At 30.0% G+C, this 25,729-nt stretch overlaps 6 protein-coding genes across 7 annotated transcripts; 2 read left to right on the forward strand and 4 right to left on the reverse strand.

The window, feature by feature from the left end:
- Window positions 1-126: 126 nt before the first annotated feature.
- On the reverse strand, window positions 127-3,211 carry LOC124499932 (protein GPR107). Its single transcript, XM_075728540.1, has 10 exons — window positions 3,105-3,211; window positions 2,622-2,882; window positions 2,438-2,557; window positions 2,329-2,385; window positions 2,160-2,263; window positions 1,690-2,095; window positions 1,295-1,624; window positions 1,031-1,222; window positions 546-973; window positions 127-471 (listed from the first exon to the last, which is right to left on the reverse strand). The coding sequence occupies exons 2-10, from the start codon at window positions 2,727-2,729 to the stop codon at window positions 360-362; spliced, it is 1,857 nt and encodes a 618-aa protein (XP_075584655.1). The 5' UTR covers window positions 2,730-2,882; window positions 3,105-3,211; the 3' UTR covers window positions 127-359.
- An 80-nt stretch (window positions 3,212-3,291) lies between these two features.
- Window positions 3,292-4,126, reverse strand: LOC124500013 (mite allergen Der f 3). Its single transcript, XM_047064029.2, has one exon. The coding sequence runs from the start codon at window positions 4,124-4,126 to the stop codon at window positions 3,320-3,322; it is 807 nt and encodes a 268-aa protein (XP_046919985.2). The 3' UTR covers window positions 3,292-3,319.
- A 69-nt stretch (window positions 4,127-4,195) lies between these two features.
- LOC124500011 (caspase-1-A) lies at window positions 4,196-5,811 on the reverse strand. Of its 2 annotated transcripts, none has more exons than XM_047064026.2 (4): window positions 5,482-5,808; window positions 5,252-5,399; window positions 4,667-5,152; window positions 4,196-4,599 (listed from the first exon to the last, which is right to left on the reverse strand). In XM_047064026.2, exons 1-4 carry the CDS (start codon window positions 5,614-5,616, stop codon window positions 4,376-4,378), a joined length of 993 nt encoding a protein of 330 aa, XP_046919982.1. In that variant the 5' UTR covers window positions 5,617-5,808; the 3' UTR covers window positions 4,196-4,375. The 2 variants fall into 2 exon arrangements, with proteins under 2 accessions (XP_046919982.1, XP_075584632.1); XM_075728517.1 differs by having other exon boundaries at window positions 4,197-4,599; window positions 5,230-5,399; window positions 5,482-5,811.
- A 181-nt stretch (window positions 5,812-5,992) lies between these two features.
- Window positions 5,993-25,525, forward strand: LOC124499076 (ubiquitin-protein ligase E3B). The gene is made up of 19 exons (XM_075728683.1): window positions 5,993-6,523; window positions 6,583-7,581; window positions 7,644-8,502; window positions 8,560-8,674; window positions 8,729-9,138; window positions 16,280-16,303; window positions 17,423-17,481; window positions 17,601-18,160; window positions 18,448-18,548; window positions 18,991-19,009; window positions 19,344-19,483; window positions 23,016-23,153; window positions 23,597-23,647; window positions 23,784-23,893; window positions 24,000-24,039; window positions 24,131-24,202; window positions 24,280-24,354; window positions 24,471-24,659; window positions 24,775-25,525. The coding sequence occupies exons 1-19, from the start codon at window positions 6,401-6,403 to the stop codon at window positions 24,921-24,923; spliced, it is 4,233 nt and encodes a 1,410-aa protein (XP_075584798.1). The 5' UTR covers window positions 5,993-6,400; the 3' UTR covers window positions 24,924-25,525.
- On the reverse strand, window positions 9,250-11,251 carry LOC124500014 (uncharacterized). The gene is made up of 3 exons (XM_047064030.2): window positions 11,096-11,251; window positions 10,755-11,034; window positions 9,250-10,701 (listed from the first exon to the last, which is right to left on the reverse strand). Exons 1-3 carry the CDS (start codon window positions 11,160-11,162, stop codon window positions 10,296-10,298), a joined length of 753 nt encoding a protein of 250 aa, XP_046919986.2. The 5' UTR covers window positions 11,163-11,251; the 3' UTR covers window positions 9,250-10,295.
- On the forward strand, window positions 11,325-12,342 carry LOC124500012 (peroxisome assembly protein 10-B). Its single transcript, XM_047064028.2, has one exon. It carries the CDS (start codon window positions 11,389-11,391, stop codon window positions 12,322-12,324), a length of 936 nt encoding a protein of 311 aa, XP_046919984.2. The 5' UTR covers window positions 11,325-11,388; the 3' UTR covers window positions 12,325-12,342.
- Window positions 25,526-25,729: the final 204 nt, after the last annotated feature.

The raw sequence follows: 25,729 nt of genomic DNA on the forward strand, positions 1-25,729 counted from the left end.
CTCGAATATATAAATAAAAAAAATATATGGCTGAAATTAGTATCTAAAAAATTTTTTTCGTCTGTTACGTACAGAATGGATGGTATCCAATAAAAATGGATCGAGTATTTTAAAAAAATATTCTTATTAAAATGATAAATCAAAGTTTTATTAATTAAAAATAATAATTTTTCAATCCAGAATGTCCAATAGATTTAATTGATTTGAATTTTTGTTTCCACCCACATTTTTTTTATCAACAAAAATTATGTCTCTCCCTCTCTTTCTCTATACATACAAGCATATATATATTTGATAATGGCAAAATATATGTGAAACAAATATCTGAAAATGGCATTGAATTGGATTGAATTTTTGATTCAATCATAGTCATGTGTAAAATTTGTATTCAATAGATTCTGCAAATCACCCGATTCTAGATCACGATTACGTTTTTTCGCTTCACTAAAAGTGCTTGGCTGAATGAATAAACTGCAAAAAAAGAATTATGATTATTATAATATATTAAATCATGAATTTGAGATTTTTTTTTAAATAATACATACACTTCTTCATCCATTTCGATTTCATCCTGTAATAATTGATAATAAGGATTCGATGTTGTCGGTTGAAAATGATATCCAGTCAATATGAAAAATATTAATGTGGCTGCATGTTGAAAGAATTGAGCCAACCATTCATAATTGAAAGGCACCGTTATCTTGACAAGATAGACAATAATTCGAGTGAAATATATATAGAATACAATCATCACATAAAAGAAACGGAATAATTGTAATTTTTTCAAATTAATAGCTGCTTTGCCATCGGTGGCAGATGCTTCATGTAAATGTCTTATGGACCAAATAACTGGAAAAAGTATTGCACCACAGCATATCATATCGACTAGGATGAATATCTCTCTCCAAACGGTGTGTATTAATGCACCTTCTTCACTTTCCTCAGTGATTATATCAGCAATATTGGCAATCACCTGTCGAAATCAAATGTATTCATCAAACAAGAAACAAATTCCACAATAATTACAAACCTGTAATGGAATGACAACCATGAATATTTTTTTATCCTTATCATTGAGAATATGTTTGATGAATGCCCAACCGGTGCCAATCAAAACGATAGTAATGAACAATAATGCACCTTTGAGAAAATGAGTTAGATAGTATAATACAGCCCATGTTTCAACTTGAGATCCTTCTTTAGCAATGAAATGATAGTTGATCTAAAGTATTAATTAATCAGAAAATTGAAAAAACTATTAAATCAATAAAAAAAACAGTTAAAAAACACCTACGCTATGAAAAAGTAGAGACATAGCTTTAACAAACACTAGGACACCCATCAAATAATGAATTTTAAATGTCTCTTCATAACGACTTCGAATCGAGACACACCAGATAGCTCCCAGAATAAAGAATATGATGGATAGAGCAAAGAATATTTGAGGTAATGGAATTTCACCTGCCGATAGGTAATTATCCAGATTTTTTTCCACAATTTTTATGTCCAAATCTACTGACGTATATTGATTTAATTCTTCCATGGTTTTCGGATAATTGAAACAATTGTGAAAATGTAATGAATATAAACCTTCATATTTTGGATCGGTAATGAAAACTTTAAACTATAGTTTTATAAAAGAATTAGAAGCCATAGATACATATATTCATTGAGAAAAAAATGACTAACCTCGAAATTAAATTCTAAACTGCCATCTTGAGCTTTGCCTATTCGTTTCATTTCGATAGAGTTGGTTAAACATGAATAAGGAGAATTTGCAGCATGTTCAAATTTAACATTGACAGATTCCATGTTTTTAGACTCATTTTGCTCAGAATCATGGACATTTTTCTTTGATTCAATTTCATCTGGTGGTTCTTCGTTTTGATCATTTTTTTCAGGGATGGGAGCAACATTATTATCGACTCCTTGAACTGTATCGAATTGTTTGGACTTGTTATCATTTTCAATTTTAGGTTGAATATCAACCTGTTTAGATTTTTCTTCATTAGAATTGATGGAACGTTTTGCGATTGAATGATCAGAGGAAAATATACTCAATTTGCTGAGATCTGAATTACATTGTAACAACACACTTTTTATAATTGAAATAAAATTTTTTATTATTATAAAATCCAAAATGCATACAATATTATTACCTATTGTTTTTGATGTCGAATTTCATCATTATAACACCAAGTTCATCCTGAAAATAATCCATATCTTGATTAAGCGTACAACTTAGTTGGCTATATTGTCCATCCTGTAAATTTAGTAATTAAAATTTTCAAATTCTTGATGATGATAATAATATTGGAAAAAACTTACGATATATGGTGAAATATTATTACTCAGTGTACGAGTCAATGAAAAGCCAAATTTTTGCTGAAATTAATACAAAATCAGAAAATGAAATTTTTATGATTAACCAACTTACCGAAACGGCATTTTCATCTAGATTTTCAGGATAATAACGAAATCGGTTAATAGTAACTTCAAGCTGACCACCGGCAAAATAACCGAATGTTGATACAGGAAAATATCTTCGAATATCATTCTGTTTATCATAAAAAACATTTTTCATCATGATAATGGTCAATAAAATTCATTTAAAAACTCACATGTAATTTCAAATGATGTATACGACAATGACAATATGGCCATGTATAGATTAAAATCAAAAATATCATTACAAATAGTTGAAAATTTGTTTGAAACATGATGCTCATTGCATTAATCCAAATCAGAATTGTTCTAATTTTTTTTTGCAGTTTGAAAAAAAAACAATCGAATCCTATATACAAGATGTAGAGTAAATTACATTACGAACATGATGATGATGATGATGATGATGATGATAATGAGCAAGAATCATACAGGAACTGAGCTTCAATAATGAAAATCATTCACATTGACACCGATTAATTAATTAAAAATTCATTTATGTTTATTGACGATGACGATGTTCATTTTGGCATTGTGAACAACACGCACACACACACACATAATTCCGCATTCAGAAATAAAGTTTTATTTTTGAAAATAATTTTTTTTACGATTAATAAATTGAATTGAATTAAACAATATATAAAATTTTTTCTTACATTGAATATTGGCGGAATCATCAATCATCAATTATTTTAATAAACGTGAAAATGATGATATTACACAAAGTGTATAAATGAAAAACTCAGAATATATGATTGTTTATAGGCTATAGTATACTATGAAAAAAGTTATTCAATAAACAACATTCAACGTATATATTGTTTCAACAGCGGACATTTTAGCTACATATTTTGAATTTAAATTTTTTTTTCTAATAAATTGCTTGCGATAATATCCAATCATAATATGGCTGTAAAGATGTGTAGACAATAGGTTCAGAGCTATTCACACCGAATGACATGATACCAATTTGAATAGGTAATTGTCCATGTTCCACATGGACTAATGGTCCGCCAACTAAACTTTGATGAAATCGTAATGGATTTCTTGGTAGATAACATAGACTATTTGCCGGTAAACTGGCACTAAATTTTTGATAAATTTCTTTACATTGATCAAAAGAAATTTTTTTCCCATTCAACAGATAGGTGAACATTAATTTCCATCTAGCCATTAGAATAGTATCATACAATTGTTCGGGAGTCATTTGATCCTGCCATTCATAGCGAAAATCAGCATCGAGGCTAATATTGATGGCATTTTTCACACGTAAAAGGGCTATATTATCGGCCAATGTACGACTATCATACGTAGGATGGATAATTACTTGATCGATATCAAATTTAGGTAAACGAATGAATGAAATGTTACGAAAGGATCCAATCAAAGCTTGAGTTGGCATTGAATTCAAATCATTTTCATCAATTCGTGAGGCACAAGTAGCGGCGGTTAATAGCCATCTTGAATTCAGGATAGATCCACTACAAAATGGTTCCTGTATGTAGCTTAAATTTTGATTATCCAATCGAAATTTCAATGCAATTACATAGGGAAAATCAATTGAATCGGCAATCCAAATTTTTCGAAATGGATGCGATGTTGATTGTTGTTGTGTATCAATGACAAATTTCTGGATCACAAAGACCATAAAGATCAATTTTCCGATTGTATGCATCATTATGTTTGGATTAGTTTTGTGACAAACAAACAATCACAACAACATCACCGTCAAATAAATAAGCTTGAAATTTTTTGATTACAAAAATCGTTTCATTTCATTTTTATTTAATGAACTAATTATAAAAACTTCGTCACATAATAAAAGTATATATAAAAAAAGCAATATCCAAGCAACATGAAAAATTAATATTGCTTGTTAAATGTTTGGACGTTAAATTTGTATATAAATATCAAAGTTTCCAATTAATTAGGAAGTTTTAAAATAAATATATTTCGTTATACCTATTTTACGCCATTCAATCACTTGACGACGTTCAATGTGATTCGATTCATTTTGTGACATTTCAATCAACAGTTTGTTTGCATGTTGTATGATTTTATCCAAATCTGTATCTTTAAATTCATTCAATGATTGAACTAAAGCATTGGCGAAAAAAGTTCCTTGCTCTTCATCGCGAACAGATAAATAATCTTGACGAGAGAAAAAAAATCATTTGTAAGATTAAGGCTCAATTATTTTTCATAAAGTAACACTTACTTTCAAGAGTGGAATAAATGACTATCATATCTTTGATTCCATCATCTATTGATTCTTGCCTTTCGGAACTTTGTTCATTGATTTGTTTAGCAATTTTATCCGTTATTGCTTCACGACAACAATTGTAAATTATGATTTTTGGTTTATTTTTCAATTGTGGACATTTTTTATGGCTAAAATTGTCTTCAATTTCTTTGTATTTCAAATATTTTTCATCCACAGTCATAAAATGTGAAGAATATCCATGTGACATAACTATCAACATGAAAATATCATAATTTTTTAATGAATCATCTTCGTTCAATTGTTTCATTAAATCTAACATCTCATCTTTACTTAGATTAGAACGAGTTTCCACTTTGAAATTTAAACGTTCGAATGCATCACAAAGTTTTGTAACATCTGTATTGGATCCGGTCCGATTATCGATGGTTTCAAATTTTTCATTATTGATTATCAAACAATAACCTGGACGTGTATTTGGATCTATAATGAATGGTAATTAATTCAATGAAAAGCATTCACATAAAATAGGCTATATACAAAAATCAATCGCAACTCACTTGTCATATTGTATATACTTACAATAATTTTTACACCAATGGTCCAAAAAATCACAATCGAATAAATCACGAAATATTTTTGACATTTTCTCATATGATGATGAATGGCGTTTAGTAATGTCGATTAATAAATTTTTTTTCAAATTTTCCGTATCAAGTCCATTGCCATTCTATTTTTTTTTTTTTTTTTTTGAATAGAAATCAGAAATTAAACTTTTTTATTACAAGTACAAAAATAAATCTTTAACAAACTTTCATATGTTCGATATAAGTTTTGGGAAAAATATTCTCCTTTTCAAAACGTTCCCAAAATGCTTCATTTAGTTCAAATTTTTCGGCCAAGCGAGTCAAATTATCTAAAATGAATTGAGCTTTACGGTTATCCATGATTCTTAATTATCTATAAATCTATCTATCTAATTCATTATGACGCTTAAAGCTAAAATGAAAATTATTTCTCATTACAGTGGTGCCTCGATTGACGATGGCTCTGGTTAAGAATGTTGTTTCGCAAAGAGAACCAAAAATGTCTTAGTTTTCAATTGTAAAATGAGGAACCATAAGTTATCCAGATTGAATTTTTGAGATTTAGCCATTTAAATTTGATATCTTTTGTCCAAAGTTAGAACAAATTATTTATTATTAATTAACCGAGATACCACTGCATTATCTTTCGATGGATACATTCTATAATTGTGGAACTATCGATTGTATCGAATAGATTTAGGAATTATTTTCTGATGAAATGTTTATTTTCTGGAGCAAAACAAAATGATTGTAAAGAGCAGATCATTTTGTGCACAAAATCCATGGATTTAATATTCACAAAATTGTATATATGATAGTTGTGGCAAATAAAATTGATCATCATTCATCTGAAATGAAAAACTGTTAAACTATGCATTTGAATGAACCATGATTTGAATTATGAAAAAGAATTGAATACCATCCGATTTTTAAATGGAAAAAATCACCCTATAATATACGTAGAAGATGAAATTGAAAAACAATAAATCTACATACAGATACAGATGTTTGGTCGCTTTCTGAAACCATTTTTTCTCGTTTGACCAAATTATCGTATTATAATATTTATTTCTTATAATAATTGATTGATTGATGCCAAATGAATGATTATTTTGAAAAATTAAAATAATAATAATCGAAAACAATGTTTGATTCAGGCAGCTCAAAAAAATCTGCCGATCGTGATAAATTTCTTGAGGCTACTAGACAAGCTCGTGAAGAACGAGAACGAGATCGCCGATTGAATGGCGCAGCTACTAAAATTCAGGTAAAATTAAAATGAAAATTTCTTTATTAAGGATTAACATATTTTTATTCTGTATATAGGCTGCATTTCGCTCATATCATTCTCGTGATCGATTCATTCAAAAAGTCTACAATGAATTAGATCAAATGTTGAAAACCAATGACAATGATAAAGACGAAAATAAAGATGATGAATCATCATCTCAACGATCGAAAAACAAAATCAAATCTTTAGAATTATTCTATATTCTAAAGAAACTATTGTTTGTCATTCGAAGTAAAACAATAAAAAATCAACTAGTGAAATCGAGTGAAAATCCAGTCATAGATCTTTCTGATCCAAGTTATCATTATTTTGAAAATATTTGCAAACAAACATTTTTAACGTCACTCTTTTCATCTGATCCACAATATTCATATGTTGGTATATTGATTCTTCATCCGGAATTGACGACGGATTGGAAACAGCAAATCATTTATATTGCAACGACGGCTTGTTCATTCCTAAAACAATTGAAACCTGAACAACCGAATCATCAAGGATCCATTGTAATCTTTTTAAACATTCTAGTTTCATTCACTTCCACTTCTTCGTGGCTAATTTTACGACAAAATGATTATGATCAATATCGAATATTGGGTGAGAAAATTTGCCACCAAGTAATCAATGAATTAGTATCGCATAATCTTTTTGAATGTTTAAACGATTTGTTAATGAAGGGCCTGACAAGAACGAAACCATCGTTGAAAAAACTTTCATTAACAGCCATAATAACCATATCAATACGTCCATTGCAGAATAGTTCATATTCAGACCAAAATATAAGAAAATTTCTATTGTACATTTTTTCTTTACCTGCCTTGATTTATCATCTGAATATTTTAGCACCCGAAGCCATACAGATCTTATATCGTGAACCGATATTGAAACGTTCTATAGAATTACTTAGTGTGGAAGAACATTCACGTGAATTATTCGCCCAACTTGAAGGCAACTATACCCTTTGCTTATTGGCTAATCATGTTAACTTGGCATTCATCTCATTTAAATCTATTCAAACATCTATGATCGAATTTGTGGTAAGTGACAATTTTGAAAATTTATTTACGCAAGTTAAATTGTACATTTTTTTTTATAAAAGTGTATAATTAAAAAAATGTTGGACAGCTGTCAAAAATATGTAATAAGCAAGCAATCAAGTACAACACATTGGCATCCAGTATTGGGATGGTTTTCGCAAAACGTCGATCAAAAATTGCATGAATCTATGATTCATGTGAAAAGTCAATTGCAATATTTATGGAATCCACAAATGATTGAGATTATATTCACATCATTATTCAAACTTGTCTCACTTCAGCAAAAGAATTGTAGTGAAAAAACAATTACTCCAATTGTATCGAATAATAATAATGGCTCATTATCTAATGATTCGCTATCTACAAATACTGCAACTTCTTCGACAACTTTTTCTTCATTATCGACATCTTCCTCATTTTCATGGCGTAAAGGTTTCTTAGGCCGAGCGTTAGAAAAAGCGGCCACTTCCTTGGCTGTTCGTTCCAGTTCATCATCTGGTTTTTCATCATACAATTGGAATCCAGTTTATAGATTGGGGACGCCGGAAACTTCTTTAGTCGCTTTATATTGTTCGCTTTATGTTACTGCTTTAAATACATTAAGTCAAATGAAACATGATATATTGGCCGGATTATCCTACAAAGAATTGATTCTTCCTCATCTTTGGCGTTTTATAACAATGATTGGACCAAGTAATCCATGTAGAGCCTTTTTGGATTATCTTAGCTTACACTCGAAAAGTTGTGCACCAGAATTTCAAATATTGATAATTTTCTGTGAATGTGCTACCCATCTTATTACGATTTTGGACGATATTGAACTTTATGAGAATCAAAAACCATTTAGATTAGATGATTTGATTTTGATTTCATATTTTCTCAATAATTTTGTATTTAAAATTCTGTGGCATAATCTCATTGGTAAGTTTTTATTTTTTTTCTGAATGATTAATAATTTTGTCAAATTATTTTCAAAAGATATTCAAAATATGTCATCAAATACCTTGCTAAACTCGACTCATTCACTTTTGATGTTGCTGTATAAACGAGATTGTCGCCGACCATTTACTCCTCCTGATCATTGGCTTATCAAGTTAGTATCTTTCAGCAATATTTTGACAGGAGTATTAATCACCATTTCCTACAGGGAACTTCGAGTTTCATCATTCATGAAAGACCTGGAACATGGCAAGAAATCGGCTCAGACAATATTGCAGAAAATACCGCACATAATTCCTCATAAAGAACGTGTGGTTCTGTTTCGAAAATACATAGCGAATGATAAACAAATGTTGCAAATGTATCCAGCTACCTGTATAATTAATTCTCCTTTGATCACTATTCATCGTTCTAGAATCGTCGAAGATGGTTACCAGCAATTAAATTCCGTTCCTAGTCAAGCATTGAAAGGTATCATTCGAGTTCGATTCATCAATGAACAAGGATTGGACGAGGCCGGTATCGATCAACATGGAGTGTTCAAAGAATTTCTAGAGGACACCATAAAACACGTTTTTGATCCTGGTTTAAACTTATTTCGAATCACTAGTGAACAACGTCTCTATCCATCACCCACATCATACATTCATGAAAATCATTTATCATTGTTTGAATTTGTTGGAAAAATGTTGGGCAAGGCTGTTTATGAAGGAATAGTTGTCGATGTTCCATTCGCTTCTTTCTTTTTGAGCCAGGTCCTTGGACAACAACAAAGTGCACTATATTCATCAATTGACGAGCTACCTTCATTAGATCCTGAATTGTACAAAAGTCTCACTTATCTCAAGCATTATGATGATGGAGACATCTCCCAACTGGATCTGACATTTTCCGTCGATGAAGATTGTATGGGAGAGATCGTCACTCATGAATTGTTACATGGTGGCAAAGCTATTCCGGTTACAAAAGAAACTCGCATTAACTATATTCATTTGATGGCTCATTTTCGCATGCACACACAAATCCATGAACAAACAGCAGCATTCATCCGTGGATTCCGATCGATTATCAATCTCGATTGGCTTTCTATGTTTTCGACACCAGAATTTCAGCGAATCATCTCGGGTGATAATACTCCAATAGATCTCGAAGATTTACGCAAACATACAAAATATTTTGGCGGTTTCCATCCTAATCATCGTGTAATTTGTTGGCTATGGGATATATTACAAAATGATTTTTTACCCAATGAACATCGATTATTTTTGAAATTTGTCACATCATGTTCAAAGCCACCACTATTGGGTTTCGCTCATCTAGAACCACCATTCTCTATACGATGTGTGGAGGTAAGCGATGATCAAGATACTGGTGATACACTTGGTTCGGTTCTGAGAGGATTCTTTTCGATTGGCCGAAAAGATCCAGTTAGTAGGCTACCAACAAGTTCAACGTGCTTCAATCTATTAAAATTGCCAAACTATCAAAGGAAAAATACTTTGAAAGAGAAACTACGTTATGCAATCTATTCAAACACAGGTTTTGAACTTTCTTGAATATTCATAACGAATTCATTTTTTACCGTTTATGTTTGTCTTTCAAAATGAACATGAGTATAAAACACCTGTTGGATTGATTGCTGAATGATTTTTTTTATACAAATTGAACTGTTATGCTTATAAATAAAAAAAACTTATATCCATCAATATAAAAATGCATTAATTAATTTTAGGTACAAATGATTCGTTTGAATAGAAAAAAACTATTAATATTATTCATTCTTTTTTGAGACGAATAGATGGCGAAGATTGATTTTTATTTGAAGATTTAGAAAACGGTTCAGTGACTGAGCAGACAATCATGGTAAAGAAAAGTAGAGATACAACGATGATGATTTGACTTTCAGAACTTTGAACAGGGGCGCGATTTCGGTTTTGTTCCGTTTGTTCACGCTGTTCTTGTTTCATGTGAATGTAGTATTCTTCATATTTTTGTTTCAAAGTCTCGTCCAGACTTTGATAGAATAGTTCTTCTTCTTCCATACGTTGTTTGAAACTTTTTTCAGTTGTTTTTGGTCTATAATGTTTGTTCGCCGATGAAGCATGAGCTTTTTCATATTCTTTTCGTTTCATTCGTCGATAAATATTACGTGTATATATGGTATAATCATCAAAATCATGGCTGAAAAAATACGACAAATTAAGCGGAATATTTTTCATAATGAGTTTACTCACTTTCGGAAAGGTGGATTATGATGTGTTGGATTTCGTGAGGAATATCCTCGACTTATATCATAATCACTACGACTATTTTCATTAGATAATGTTTCATATGCCGAACTGATTTCCTGAAATTTTAAATCAGATCCAGGTTCCTTGTTTACATCGGGATGATATTTCTTTGATTTTTCGTAATAAGCGTTTTTAATTTCTGCAGCCGTAGCATTCGGTGTTATACCCAACACATCATAATTACATGGTTGACTTTTTGTTTCGGATGAGAATCGACGGTAAACTATGAATTTTCAAACAAATTTAATTTGATAATTAAATCGTTTTAAAATAAATAATCTTACCGATTTTTGAAAAACCAAATGTTTTTATAATGCATGGTAATTTCGTATTAAAAGTTAAACTATTCATAAACAAGAATGAAAGTTGAGACAATAGAAAAATTCATCAAAATAAAAATCCAGATATTCCAACAAACATGTGGGATAATAAATTATTGAATCCAAAACAGAATGTTCGGTTAAAAGGACAAGACAAAATATTCACATGGACGACATCTAGGAGATTTTGGATAAAATTCATATGAGTCTTTCATGAACAAGTGTTTTTATTTTGATGATTATTATTCGTGAAAAAAATGACCGAAAATCAAAGTTCTAATATCAATAATTATAAAAATAAATTAGAAAAGTTTCAGCCAACAATTTCACAAATAATTTGTAGTGAACAAAAAGACGATGTCTTTATTAAATCATTACAAGATGAATCGAACGCTATTTTTAAACAATTTTTTCGTGCTCGTCTCTGGATTCAATGGCAACCGATAATTGATGAAATCAACAAATCCATCTATTATCTTTTAACCACAGTGTCTGGCCATCAAACATTGGGTGAAGAATATTGTCAGATAATTTGCATAGATTATAATCAATATTTAATTCCATCACTTTGGCGACGTTTGACATTGGCTGCCATCTATTCTTTCCGAACAAGATTTGTAAATTTTTTCAAAAATCTGGCCACCAACAATGATCATAATCATGATGGAATGGTAGCAGAAAATCTTCAATTTTTAATTGATTCGATTAAAAAAATCAATGTTGCAATATTTTTCCTACAAGGTCAATATCCTGATCTTATTAAACGATTTTTATCAATCAGATATCTATCCACATCTGTGAAAATATCATCTACAGATTATAATCAAACATCATTCAAAATATTGTCATTTTTGACAATAATCCAAGTGATCTTATCATTTTATGCAAAATATATGATAATAACAAAAAAATCAAAAACTAAACACAATATATCGATAGATAATACGAAAGAATCGATACATTCTCATAATAATGATGGCAAACGTTGTCCATTATGTTTTTCATCATATCAAAACCCGACACTATTGTTTTGTGGCCACATTTTCTGTTGGGATTGTCTATCCGATTGGATGTTAACAACATCGACATCCGGACGACAACAACAAGGACATTTCGAACGAAAGGATGAATGTCCTATATGTAAAATGAAAATTAATGATACAAAACAATTTGTTCTTTTACATAATTTTTAATAAAATTTATCAATCGATGAATATTTGACCGTTTTCATTCATTCGTGTGTTTAATTTATTCATTCACTACATCTACAATTATCCTACATACGATCCATCATAATCATCATCATCATCATAAACAACAAGAAAATTAGGAACTGAAAAAAAACTGACAGAGATGATATCTTTTGTTTGTTATTTTATTTCTCTAAACATTTCTCTACCAGAAAAAAATGAAAGAGTTTCACCACCTGACCTTGTCACAAACACACACACACACACACATGGTAACACATCAGAACTGCCAACAAGATTATGGCTAAATTAATTCAAATGAATAGACTGGAATTGGGTGGTGTGGATAAAAATGGCTAACAAGCAATCAAAAAAAAAAAAATCCGATCAACGATTGCATATGTTTTTCTCGCCTCATGATTTATGATTGTAAGTTATTATTGTTGTTATCGTTGGATACTGTGTCCAATGTTGATTTGTTTTACTCGAAACACTCACATATATACTATAGAAAAGGAATCTTCAGGCTATTTTTCATCTAGCTCATAATCGATTCGAATCTTTTTTACAGAAAGTATATACTATTCAGAAATGAAATGAAAAAATAAATAAAAAATAATTTTACAGCTTTGAAATATTTTCTGTCCAAAATGATTAATTGGTTTGTCCAGAAGAAAAAAAAGAGAGGAATAAAAAAAAATTAATTTTCAACCACCTCCTCGACGTGCGCGTATATTTGTCATTGTAGTTGACAATTTTGGATTCGGTTATGGTTTTTTTTTGTTGGCTCTACACCCACATGTATACAAACCTATAAGCAATCATATAATCAATCGATCTCTCTCTTTCTCTCTCGGACAAGTTATGATGATGAATCTTCATTGGATAGATTTCATTCAACACCCGGATTTTTAAACATTTTATATATATCGAAATTCAATCATCCACACACACAAACACAAACACAAACAACATTAACGATTGATGATGGTCATATGGTTAATCCACTTTGAAGAGCGTATCATATATATAATGATAATAGCCAATGGAGAGTTACGAGAGACTAACGATTCCTTCTTTTAGTAATTATTGAATATTCTTTCAATATATTAGTTTAAAATAATTTTTCCAAAGTGAATTGTGGCAATCTATTTTAAAACAAAATGTTTATTCATCAGAATTAATGTTGGTATATAGAGAATTTTTTCTTGTTTTTTTTTAAAAAAAAGGGAAAGAGATTTTGTAAAGTTTAATCTGTCAAAGACGACATCAATCAAAGTTTTTTTCTTTTTTTTGTTGTGTTTGCTCGGTTGTCAAATGTTACAAATGTTTGTACATGACAGGACATTTACATCATGAATCAATTGAATCAATGATGGTCATCATCATTCACCATTGGCCAATCGTCATTTATGAATGAACACATCCGTTCAAAAGAATTATGAATAGTAAATAGTAATTTTCGAATCTTTTTTTGTTATCAGGAGAAACAGATCTAAATTGAGTTTTTTGTTTTTTTTCTGAATAGAAAATTTTGATCCGATTATTATTGTTACTGTTTTTATTTGCATATCATTATTTTGTTGGATATATTCAATTCTTGTTTTTTTTTTTTTGATTCTGTATATATCAAATAAACAGATCTTATTATAAGCAGGGCCGGCCGAGGCGCCTGTGCAGACTGTGCACCGCACAAGGCCTCGCGCTGTCTTCGCCCTTTCCGCTGTACAACACAGGGCCTCGCGGCTCCAACTTTTCAAGCTATTTTTGCACAAGGCCTCGCGATTTTCTCGGCCGGCCCTGATTATAAGAATCCAAGTAAGAGAGAGAGAGAGAGCGACGAAGATCACATCCACTTTATACCATATAATGACTATAATGGTAATGTTGTTTATCATGAAATCATCAAATAAATGAATGATCAAATGACGACGACCGCCAAATGACAATCAAAATGATTCAAACAAACCAAAAAGAAAAACGAATATATATATCGTTTAATATAATAAATTAATTGCTTGTAAGTAGGATGTGTTTAGATATCACTTAAACAAATGTCTAAACAATTCTATAACAGAAAAAAAAGACAAAACAAATATTCAAAAAATTCAAATGAAGAATGAATAAAAAAAAATTTGCCTAATTCGTTTATGTTTATTGGAAAAAAAACAAGTATGAATCCACATTGATTACATTTGATTGTATGACAATAATCAAACTTCAAAGTCAAGGCAATTCAACAAAAAAAAAGATGCAATCCAGAACTAATGTCATCATTTCAACATTGACAAATTTTTTTTAAACATTCGAATTTCGAACATTATGATGATGATTACCATCAATTTTGATGGAATTTGAACAAAAAACAATAATTTCTCTGTTTTTCATCAATAGTAGTGGGTAATGATAATTGGATCATTTGAATCATGATATGAGAATTTGGATCTTTTTTTTTATAAAATGTTTTTGGATGTATGGGTTTTTTTTTCTAAAAATGCCAGCAAATGGTATTTGGTATATTTGTTTCATCCAATTCAATATATCTATCTATCGTACTTTTCAAAAAAAAAAAAAAAAAATATATCCTTCGATCACACAAACACACACACACACACACATTCATTTAAAATATTCAGCCTGCTGTGTGTTTTCTGTGTGTGTGTTTGGTGTGGATAGTTGGTTGGTCGCGGTCTTTTACAAAAAAAAGCTGGCTTGTTTGCTTCGGTCTCTCCCTCATTCAGTGATTCTATCGACCAACCTAAAAGACAAATCCATCCATTTTTCAAGTTAGAATAGAGAAAGAAAAAAAGAGAGAAAGAGAGAGCTGATCAGTAGCGGGATATAGTTAGTTTTTATTTTTCTCGCCTCTACGCATAGCACTGGAATAGCCAAACTGTGTTTCAATATTTTCTGGTTTAAAAACACGGCATGTTATTTCGGTCCAGCCATTCAGTCATTCACTAAGTTAGTTGAATAGTTGTTCCAATTTTTTTTTTAATTTTATTTGAACACAACGCGCGCAAAAGGTGTCCTATGTTGTCCAATTCTAATGTTTCCAATACGAATCTTTTTATTTTATTTTTTTTTTTTTTTTTGACCAGTTTATTATTCATCACCAATAGTAAAGTGTAGAATTGTGGTGGCCACAAACGATGTGGTACTAAATATTTGATCCATAAATGATAGAATATTCTTTGGACCAAAAAAAAACTCTGACTCACCATCATCATCATCATCATCATCATTCACGAGATTAAGCGATTATAGTTAACGGCTCGATTGACGTCATCATTGTACATCAGCCACACATCTCGTACGGTCTCTTACTCATCAAAAATTATACACAATTGTGTTCCGATCCATAAGAGTGTGTTTCCATAAAATTCACCAAATGAGTCAATTTTCATTTGCTTGAACAAATAATTTTACCATTCTTTAAAAACAAAAAATTAATCACGACAACCCCAAAATCAACTGTAGCAGCCGTCATTGATTTGAATCTGATTTTTATTTCAATGTGTGTGTGTGTATACACTGTTTTCTGTCGATTTGAATCAATTTGATTTGGCAATCAACCATGTGACATATTGGAAATTTTATTATTCTTGAATAATTTGGATTCAAATGTCAATGACCAATGATCATTATTATTCGATTGTTGTTTTTTCTTCTTTTTTTTGTTTCATACCTTTTTTTCTCTCATGCTTATCAGCATATATGAATGAATGAATGAATGAAAAGAATAATAAAATGTATATAACAATGATGAGAATCAAAAATTTATCAAAATCATCGTCATCATCATCATCGATGACCACAATATGTCGAACAATGTTGATCAATACAACAACAACAACAATGATGATGATGATGATGTTTATAATAATTATTATTATAATCGAACAATGTTCATCATCAACATTGCCTCATTTTTTTTCATCACAAAATTCGGTATTAACCGATCCATGTTATGATGACTCAGGTTGGTTTAATTTTTTTTTCTTTATAATTTTCCAAGTATAATTATAATAATTCTATTGGAATAAAATTCGTTTTAAAAATTGTTAATGTGATTGATCATAAACACCGTGATTATGGCAACATTTTTATTTTCACATATTTCCTGTAAATAATAATCATCATTAGGTAATAGGTGCTTTCGTTTTTTTTTTTAAATTATAATAATAATATAATTCGAAACATATTTAATGATGTGAGAAAGAGAGAAAAAAAAACACATCCAATCAATGCTCATATACTGATGATGATGATGATGATGATGGTTAATGGTAAATTATCACCATCATGGCTTTTTTTTCCTGACTCAAGTAATTAATGATCATCATTGTAGAGAGAGAGAGAGATTGTTCGACTTTATTCGTTCGAAAATTTGTATTCATTCGAAAGAATTGAACAGATAGAAATGCACAGAATGAAGTAATAATGAACATTAATGATGATGATGATGATGATTTTCATATTCAATCATAATTATATAAATAAATGAAACACACATTTTTTTCCAATAGATAGTGTATGTTGTTGTTGTTGTTATATATTCGTGATATCTATAGGAAACTAACTTTTTATAACACATTTATCATGTTATAGTTCGATATATATAGTTTTTATATTTCCATATGTATGTTTTTTAAACGATAACGAAAGTGTTATAATAGTTTTGATGATATAATGATGACGATAATTATTATTATTATTATGGTTTGATGTAGCCAACAAGAGATATTCTATTGGTGTTAGAATCTAATGGGTTAACGAAAAAAAAATGGCAAATTCTTATTTTATGTATGTATATCTGATAATTCCCTAATGAGTTATCGAATAGGTTTTTTTTTGTTGCTGTTTCCTATTTTTTTTTCTCGAGCGAAGACACACACACACAACGTTGAAATTTTTTTTTTAGAACCTAACTCATTTGTTTGAGTCATGGTCTTGAAATTTGAGTGTGTGTTTTCATCGGTAATGCTAATTCATATCTCATTTTTTTTCACTTTTGTTTTGGGTACATTTATGAAATTAATCATATTCACTCACTCTCCTTCTCACTTTTTTTTATCCTTTTTCAACACTCGATACACAGGGAATCCCAAGAGATGTATACCTGATTTTGTAAATGCTGCATTTGGCAAAGAAGTAGAGGTAATTAGCCATATAAATTTTAATTCCGTTCTATTGAATGAATGAATGATTATAATTATGGTACGGGATTGGGGTGTTTTTTGTTCTGTTTTGTTGTTGTTGTTGTTAATTTTTTATAGGTATCAAGTGAATGTGGTGAAAGACCAACACGTCATTGTTTTATGATGACCAATGATCAAGATCAATTAATACGTAATTGTCAATTATGTGATCAAAATGATTACCGTTATAGTCATCCAGCAAGCTATCTAACTGATCTCAATAATCCACATAATTTAACATGTTGGATGTCTGAACCATTTACTAATCATCATCAGAATGTAACGGCTATACTACGTTTGGGAAAAAAATATGAATTAACATATATTAGTTTACAATTTTGCGATATGAAACCTGATTCAATGGCTATATTGAAAAGTATGGATTATGGTGAAACATGGCATCCATTTCAATATTATTCTAGTCAATGTCGAAAAGTTTATGGACGCCAGAATCGTGCAGCAATTACAAAAGCCAACGAACAGGAACCATTATGTGCTGATTCAAATACTGAACCGATATCAGGATCACGTGTAGCATTCAGTACATTGGAAGGCCGTCCATCGGCATATGATTTTGATAATAGTCCAGTATTACAAGATTGGGTTACAGCTACCGATATTAAAATTGTTTTTAACAGGTATGTACACAGAGAATATACCTGTTCATCATCATCATGTTTTGTTTTTTTTTTCAATATTTTAATAATAATAATGATGATCATATATTTTTTTCAAATAGACTAAGTACAATGGATTCACCATCGCCATCAATACAAAATGATCAACCATCCCATGAAATTAAATTTTCGGGCAAATCGAATGAAAATGATGACGACGACGATGATGATGATGATGTTGATGCTGATGAAGATGATGATGTTGATGGTGGTGATAATAAGGATAACAACAACAACAGCAGCAATAGAACGAAAATAAATCCGGTTGGCGGCAACGATGATAGTGGAGCACTAGCAGATAGTATATTTTATGCTGTATCCGATCTGGCTGTTGGTGGTCGTTGTAAATGTAAATTCAAATACATTTTATATATATTTCATAAATGATACGTATTTTTATGGATACAAAAAAAACGATGATAATAATCATCATCATCATCTTAAATGGTTTTCATCATCATCATGATTGTTTTATAGTCCGCCTACCTTGTTTTTTTTTTTAATTTTCTATCCATTTATTCATTCGTTCGTTCGTTCGTTCGTGTGTCAGTCGATCAGTAAAGTCATGATGATAGTGATAGGAATAATTAATTTATATGTACATGTTACATAAGTTTTTTTTCGTGTCTCTATATTATATGTGTAACAAATATTTATTCCCTTTTGTTGTTTCTTTATCTTTGATGTATGTTCATAATAATTCGTGGCTTAAATTCAACATTATTGGACGATTCTCATTTTTTTTTCTTTATGGCAAAATCATCTGATAACAAAATGTTTTTCTTCAAAAGGCAATGGTCATGCTTCAAGGTAAGGATGATTTTTTTTCTACTACAAAGCTATTCATTATAATATGTTAGAAGAATTGAAAATTGTGGTGGCCAAAAAAAAATGTTGCTCCCATTTATTCGATAAAACTCTTTCGAATTATTATTTTTTTTTTTTTTGGCAAAAATAACATTACAATCAATTATCTAATCAATTCGAATGATTTATAGAGAGACATGTGTGATGTGACCATAATTTAATTAGGAAGTTCATGAAATTGGATGAATGAAATGGCCATTTGTTTGCATTTTTTTTTTTTTTTTTGATTGCTCATAATTTTATTCCATTTTTTTTTGTTGTTGTCTGAATATTTCAGATGCATCGAAGATAGTGAAGGTCAATTGATATGCGATTGTAAACATAATACAGCAGGACGTGATTGTGAAAAATGTAAATCATTTTATTTTGATCAACCATGGGCTCGAGCCACATCACAAGAGGCATTGGAATGTCAACGTAAGTGTATATATATTCATTCATTTGTTTAATTATTTTTTCCATCAATTTTTTTTTCACACATTTTTCTCCTTACCTTATTGATACCATTGACCTTAATCATTTTGCATAATTTTTGATAAGAAAAAATTTTTTTTTAGATTCTAATAGATAGAATTTTTTTGTTCTGTACAAAAATTAAGTCAATATGAGCTTTTTTATTATTATGATTATCATTTAGATTATGATATTTTGACCCTGTCATTTTTTAATGACAAATATAAACACTCGAAAGATTTACCATGATGATTTTCACAGAGAGAGAGAGATAGAAAAAATACACAGAAGTGACAGAAAGAAAAAAAAAGTTCACGCGTGTACATATTATATTGACCTACCTCGGAGGTGTTGGATAGAAAGAATTTTCATTTTTTTTTTGCATTTGCATTTGCATTTAAATTTTGAAGCCAAACAGTCTCTATCATGTTGTTTTTGATGATTGTAAATTGAAAAAAAATGAAAAAAAAACTTTCAGGTCATTTTCATTTTCAGGGACAGGTGTGCCTGTATTGCCACCTTGACATACGTATACGTGTGTATACATGTGTCAAAAGTCGGAATCTTTTTTTTCAATTTGAATTTAAGCTTTGTTTGCTTATTTCATTGATTTTTTTTTCTCTCATTCAATTTCAATTTATTGGCAAGAGTTAAACCGATAAATTCATACTACATTCATGATAGTTATGAGAGTGAGAAAAATGATCAAGAGACCGCCAAAGTACGTTATCGCGGTACGGTAATAATAATGAATTTATTTCTTTTATGAAAACCCAATTTTCTTTTCAACAATAAAGTTCTCGTTTGAATCTTTGATATGTTTTGAATCTTTGATTTTTTTTAAACAAAAAGAAATAGCCAGAAAATGAATAAATTGATCATCATTATCAAATAATCGATTGGATAGAGAAGAATAATTCAATGATAATGAAATGTGAACAATATGCGATTGATTCATTGCATTCATCGATGTTCATTTCATTTTGCATTTTTTTCAAATTCTCGTTATTCAGTGTTTAGTTATTTCTATATCTTTAGTTTTAGCTGTTTTTTTTTTGATTCGTTTGGAAATTAATACAAATTCTCAAATGTGAAGAATGATTCTCAATCGATCCCTAGAGAAAGACAAGCTATCGCATTTGTGTGTGTGTGTGTGTGTATAAATGCGAATCTATCTTCGTTTATTTATCTCTTTTTTTCACTGTAGACAACAACAACAACAACAACAACAACAAAAAATGAATAGTTTCTCTGTTATGAATCGATGGCGACGATGAGTAGTATTGGGAATAAAAAAAGAAAAAAAAGAAAATACGTACAAATAACAAGTGAACATCAAAAAAAAAAAAAAAAAAAAATGGTAGTGTAATTTTATGTCGCACACATTACATTATATCCTGCTTATCATCAGTTGTATCAACATGATTGCAAAAAAAAAAATTTCGTGCATTGTATCCATGAATCATGTACATCATCTTGCTGCTCAATTCTCTATTGAATCATTTTTCTTTCCATTTTTTTTCATAGAATAAAGGTAACTTCAAAAAAAAGGGAAGAAAAATAATAGAATTGATGATAGATGGCTAAAACTACTTAACGGTAGCATTTCTGTTTTCTCGTCCTTTCCAACCAACCCCCCTTTCACGATTCTTTATCACTTGGAACCAATCCGGAATCCATTTGAACAACGAATAATAAAAAACAATTACAACGACGACAAAAAATAATTTTCCTGTTGTTGTTGTTGTTGTTGTCGGCAAGCAATTTAAAAAAAAAATCTAGAATAAATATGATCAATATCAGAACAACAACAACAACAACAAAAAATGAAAAAAAAATTTAAAGTTACATAATGTGAAATATCGAATGTTTAATAACGTGAAATAAAAAAAAACACAAGAATTTCAAACAAAATGTGAATGAAAACAGAATTTTGGCAGCCACCGAAAAAAAAATAATTAATGTATATTTTGAACACACACACACACACCCTCACTATATTTTTGATTTTAGAAAATGTTCAAAATGTGTATTTTTTTCCTATGAAACAAAATATCCCGCATCTAGCTATAATGGTAGATTTTTAATTCTCATTCTCGTTTTTTGTTTTTGTTTTTTTTTTTTTTGGAATTCATCGATGAATAGCTAGTGGTTGGTTGATGATTCTTGAGACGAATTTTCTCTCTCTCTCTCTCTCTCTCTCTCTCTCTCTCTCTCTCTCTCTCTCTCTCTCTCTCTCTCTCTCTCTCTCTCTCTCTCTCTCTCTCTCTCTCTCTCTCTCTCTCTCTCTCTCTCTCTCTCTCTCTCTCTCTCTCTCTCTCTCTCTCTCTCTCTCTCTCTCTCTCTCTCTCTCTCTCTCTCTCTCTCTCTCTCTCTCTCTCTCTCTCTTTCTCTCTCTCATCTCATTTCATTCGAGTTCATTGAATCATTCGATAGAGTGGTAATTTGTATTAATAATTGAAAACAAAACAAAACAAAAAAAATACTACCAATAAGATGAGAATGATGATGAAATCTAAATTATTGAGCATTCGATTTTTTTTTTGGATATTTATAGAAGAAAAAATTTGTTCACACTCTTCTCGTATATTATATAATATGATATGTGTTGTGTTTACGAATGTTATTTTCCAATTTAGTGAAATGAAATTAAATGAAAAACAAAATTTTTTTTCTGGAACAAATGATGATGATGATGATGGCAGTTAAAACGACTTTTTTTTCTATATTCAGTCTTTCAGTTGGGGTACTTAATTTAATAGACTTGATTTTCGTCAGGAATGTGGCGGCACCAACCACCATCATCATCGGTATTTGGTATCTGTATCGGTATTTTTTGTTGTTGTTGTTGATTTTAGTAGCAATTTAGTATGGTATATATATGTGGATTCTGGAATGAACATTATTTCAATAGCTTTAAAAATGAAATCACGTAGAATATAATATATTCTGTGGAAAGAAAAAAAAAGAAAAAATACATTCACCCATTCAATTCACTCCTTACAACAACAGAAAAAAAACATTTCTCATCGAGAAGCAAAATAAATCAAAATCTTTCATGCGAGAATAAATTTTTATAAGCAATTATATGTGATGAAAAAATGTTCTAAAACATCTAAAATGTACTAAGGCAAGAAAATTCCCCTTTTGGAAACATACACACACACACAGACACAGAAAGATCAGATTCCAAGATTCCAATGTTTTATGAGGTAAAGAATTTATTCTCCATGTTTGTTTCTCACCATTGTTTTTCGGTAGCAAGATTGGTTGCAAGATTCTTTTATTCATTCCTATATCTTGATACAATAACCTTAACAAATAAACAAACAAAAAACAAAACAAAAATCGATTTTGCTGTTGTCGATTCCGAATTTTAATTATGTTAATCAATCATTAAATTGCCTTCTATTCCCTCATATACTTATTTTTTTATGTATCTCAAAACCATATTTTATTATATGACAACGGTGGTAAATAACTATCACTATCATAGCTTGTAACTGTAATCATCATGCACGAAAATGTCGTTTCAACATGGAACTTTATAAATTATCCGGACGTAAAAGTGGCGGTGTTTGTCTAAATTGTCGACATAATACGGCTGGTCGTCATTGCCATTATTGTAAAGAAGGTATGTATCACTATACCCACACACACACACACACACACACACATCATCGATTTTGGATCACTTCCCCTGCATTCGTTTTTTGTTTTGTTTTGTTTGTTCGATGATTTATTTTCGTTTCATTTGGTCTGGCGATCGTTTGATTTTTTTTTTGGTCTTTTTTATGATCTGTTATTATTTTCTTCGGTATGTGTGTGTGTGTGTGTGTCCTCTGTATCACACACACACGGGAGATTTGACAATATACCGTTTTTTCTTTCCTATTTTTCTTACTATTATTCTGTATACAAATAGTTTACGGCCCATAGTTTGATCTACCATAGTTTTTTTTTCTTTATTCTATTTCATTGTTTGGCTATTGTCTATTGTCAATGTGTGTGTGTGTGTGTGTGTGTGTGTGTGTGTTATTTATTCAAATCATCAATTTAATCATTTATTCCCCGTAGGCTATTATCGTGATTCAAGTAAGCCAATTTCGCACCGTAAAGCTTGCCGAGGTAAGTGTGGTCTATATATACGTATATTTTGTTTGTTTTTATCATCATCAAAGAAAAAAAAAATTATTGATCAACTATCCAAACCAAATGATGAAATAATTTCTTGATTGATTCAAATTTGTTTTGTAACACACAGCATGTGATTGTCATCCGGTTGGATCATCTGGCCGTACTTGTAATATTACTAGTGGACAATGTCAATGTAAACCTGGTGTTACCGGAACCGGATGTAACCGTTGTGCTAAAGTAAGTTGTCTACTATGTTGTTGTTGTTGTTCGGTAAAATATAAAATTCAAATTTTTTATGATTTTTTACTCCCACGCACAATAATAAATATATATAAAAATTCAGGGATATCAACAATCACGATCACCGATTCAGCCATGTATAAGTAAGTTGATCACGTTCAAATATAAAGCATATTGATTCTTGATTCATCAAAATCATTTATAATTTATTTATTGGTGTTTGATTCATGGCAGAAATTCCACAAAGTAATGAAATAAATTTCATATCTAGTGAAACAAGTCAAGAGGATGAAGAATCAACATCATGTAAGTTAATTATATAACTTAAAAACTTTTAAATTTTCGATTGAATTGTATTTTTTTTTCTTTTTTCTCAAAAAAAGCCGAAAACAGTTGTCTCGAATGTCGGTTATCCACGAAACGGATCAATATGTTGAAATATTGTAGCAAAGATTTCGGTAAGTGTGCATGCACACAAACTATCTCTGTCTTTGTGTGCATGTGTGTGTGTTTGCTTTTGTTCGATTTGTTGTGTGACATTAATCTGTTTATATAAATGGAAAAATTGATTTAGCTATCCAAGCAAATGTCATTTCACGTGAAACCATTGGTGATTGGATACGATTCACAATACAGATTGGCCATGTGTTTAAACATGGAAATATTAGGCTGAAAAAACCGATCGACTATCTATGGGTGCCAATGGCAGATTTTTCTTGCAAATGTCCAAAGCTCAAGATCAAACATACATATTTAATACTCGGTAAGTGTTATAAGTGTTTTTATTTGTGTTTTATTCACATTTCATTCAACAATCAAAGTATAAACCATCATTGACCTAATCATTTCGAATTCAATTTTTTTTTCCAATATAAAAGGCACATATCAAAAAGAAACGTTACAAAGTTACCGTTTGATTGCCGACCGTAATAGTATTGTCATCGATTGGGGTGATGAATGGCATGAACGTATTCGACGATTCCAAAAACGACAGCTTAAAGGCAAATGTAAAATGGAGCTTGAATAAAAATGCATTAATGGATGGATAAATGAATGAATGAATTTTAAATGATATCAGGAGAAGATTCGAAACAATTCGAACGAAATAAATGAACCAAATAATTTTTGTAAAATCAAAAAAAAAAAAAAAAATAGAATCAAAATACCTTTGCCATCTACCGGTAGATCGAACAACAATTTTTCATTCCTTTTTGGATAATTTTATAAAAAATCATCGTAGTTATTAATCATAATAAAAAAAAAAAAAAAAAAAAAAAAAAAAAATAGAGATCATCATCGCAATCGAATGATTAGATCAATCAGCTTTCTTATCATAATCTATCTTTCTTTCCCAATTTTTTTTTTTTTTTTTTTTGATAATAATTGATATCAACACTCAACATGCACATCCAAAATATAATAATAAACACCCATTTATAATTCGAAATGTTGTCCACACACACACACACACACATTATAATTATTGTCTAATGTATAATCCACTATTGAATACAATTTTTGATTATAATTTAGTGCCATAAATTTTTTTTTTGTTTTTTTTGTTTGTGGATTAATACTCTTGATTTTTGAATTGAGAGATGATAAAACAAATTACATTCAATGACAATAAACAACAAATATATGTGTTGTTAATATGGTTTGATTTGTTTATTCTTTTTTTTTTTGGTGTTTCCGTTTCATTTATAGTACTGGATCTGTTTTATTTTTTTTTTTTATTTACTATGTGTGATACAATCCACATCATCATCACTATCATTAAGTTGATTGTTAACATTTATTACAATGATAATAATCTTATCAAATGCTATAAAA

The sequence above is a fragment of the Dermatophagoides farinae genome, chromosome 2 (assembly GCF_024713945.1).
Source record: "Dermatophagoides farinae isolate YC_2012a chromosome 2, ASM2471394v1, whole genome shotgun sequence".
NCBI lineage: Eukaryota > Metazoa > Arthropoda > Arachnida > Sarcoptiformes > Pyroglyphidae > Dermatophagoides > Dermatophagoides farinae.

Bases quoted from the DNA above. Each gene is read 5' to 3' on its own strand.
- LOC124500011 (XM_047064026.2), bottom strand. From the start codon at position 5,616: ATGGATAACCGTAAAGCTCAATTCATTTTAGATAATTTGACTCGCTTG. The intron at 5,400-5,481 runs GTTTGTTAAAGA...AAAAAAAAATAG, and splicing joins CTTATATCGAACATATGAAA to AATGGCAATGGACTTGATAC. The intron at 4,600-4,666 runs GTAAGTGTTACT...TCTCTCGTCAAG, and splicing joins CATTTATTCCACTCTTGAAA to ATTATTTATCTGTTCGCGAT.
- LOC124499932 (XM_075728540.1), bottom strand. From the start codon at position 2,729: ATGAGCATCATGTTTCAAACAAATTTTCAACTATTTGTAATGATATTT. The intron at 2,558-2,621 runs GTGAGTTTTTAA...TATGATAAACAG, and splicing joins TACATCATTTGAAATTACAT to AATGATATTCGAAGATATTT. The intron at 1,223-1,294 runs GTAGGTGTTTTT...TTAATACTTTAG, and splicing joins TGTCTCTACTTTTTCATAGC to ATCAACTATCATTTCATTGC.
- LOC124500013 (XM_047064029.2), bottom strand. From the start codon at position 4,126: ATGATGCATACAATCGGAAAATTGATCTTTATGGTCTTTGTGATCCAG.
- LOC124499076 (XM_075728683.1), top strand. From the start codon at position 6,401: ATGTTTGATTCAGGCAGCTCAAAAAAATCTGCCGATCGTGATAAATTT. The intron at 7,582-7,643 runs GTAAGTGACAAT...TTTTTATAAAAG, and splicing joins CATCTATGATCGAATTTGTG to TGTATAATTAAAAAAATGTT. The intron at 23,154-23,596 runs GTATGTATCACT...TATTCCCCGTAG, and splicing joins TTGCCATTATTGTAAAGAAG to GCTATTATCGTGATTCAAGT.
- LOC124500012 (XM_047064028.2), top strand. From the start codon at position 11,389: ATGACCGAAAATCAAAGTTCTAATATCAATAATTATAAAAATAAATTA.
- LOC124500014 (XM_047064030.2), bottom strand. From the start codon at position 11,162: ATGAATAGTTTAACTTTTAATACGAAATTACCATGCATTATAAAAACA. The intron at 11,035-11,095 runs GTAAGATTATTT...GAAAATTCATAG, and splicing joins ATTTGGTTTTTCAAAAATCG to TTTACCGTCGATTCTCATCC. The intron at 10,702-10,754 runs GTGAGTAAACTC...GTATTTTTTCAG, and splicing joins CATAATCCACCTTTCCGAAA to CCATGATTTTGATGATTATA.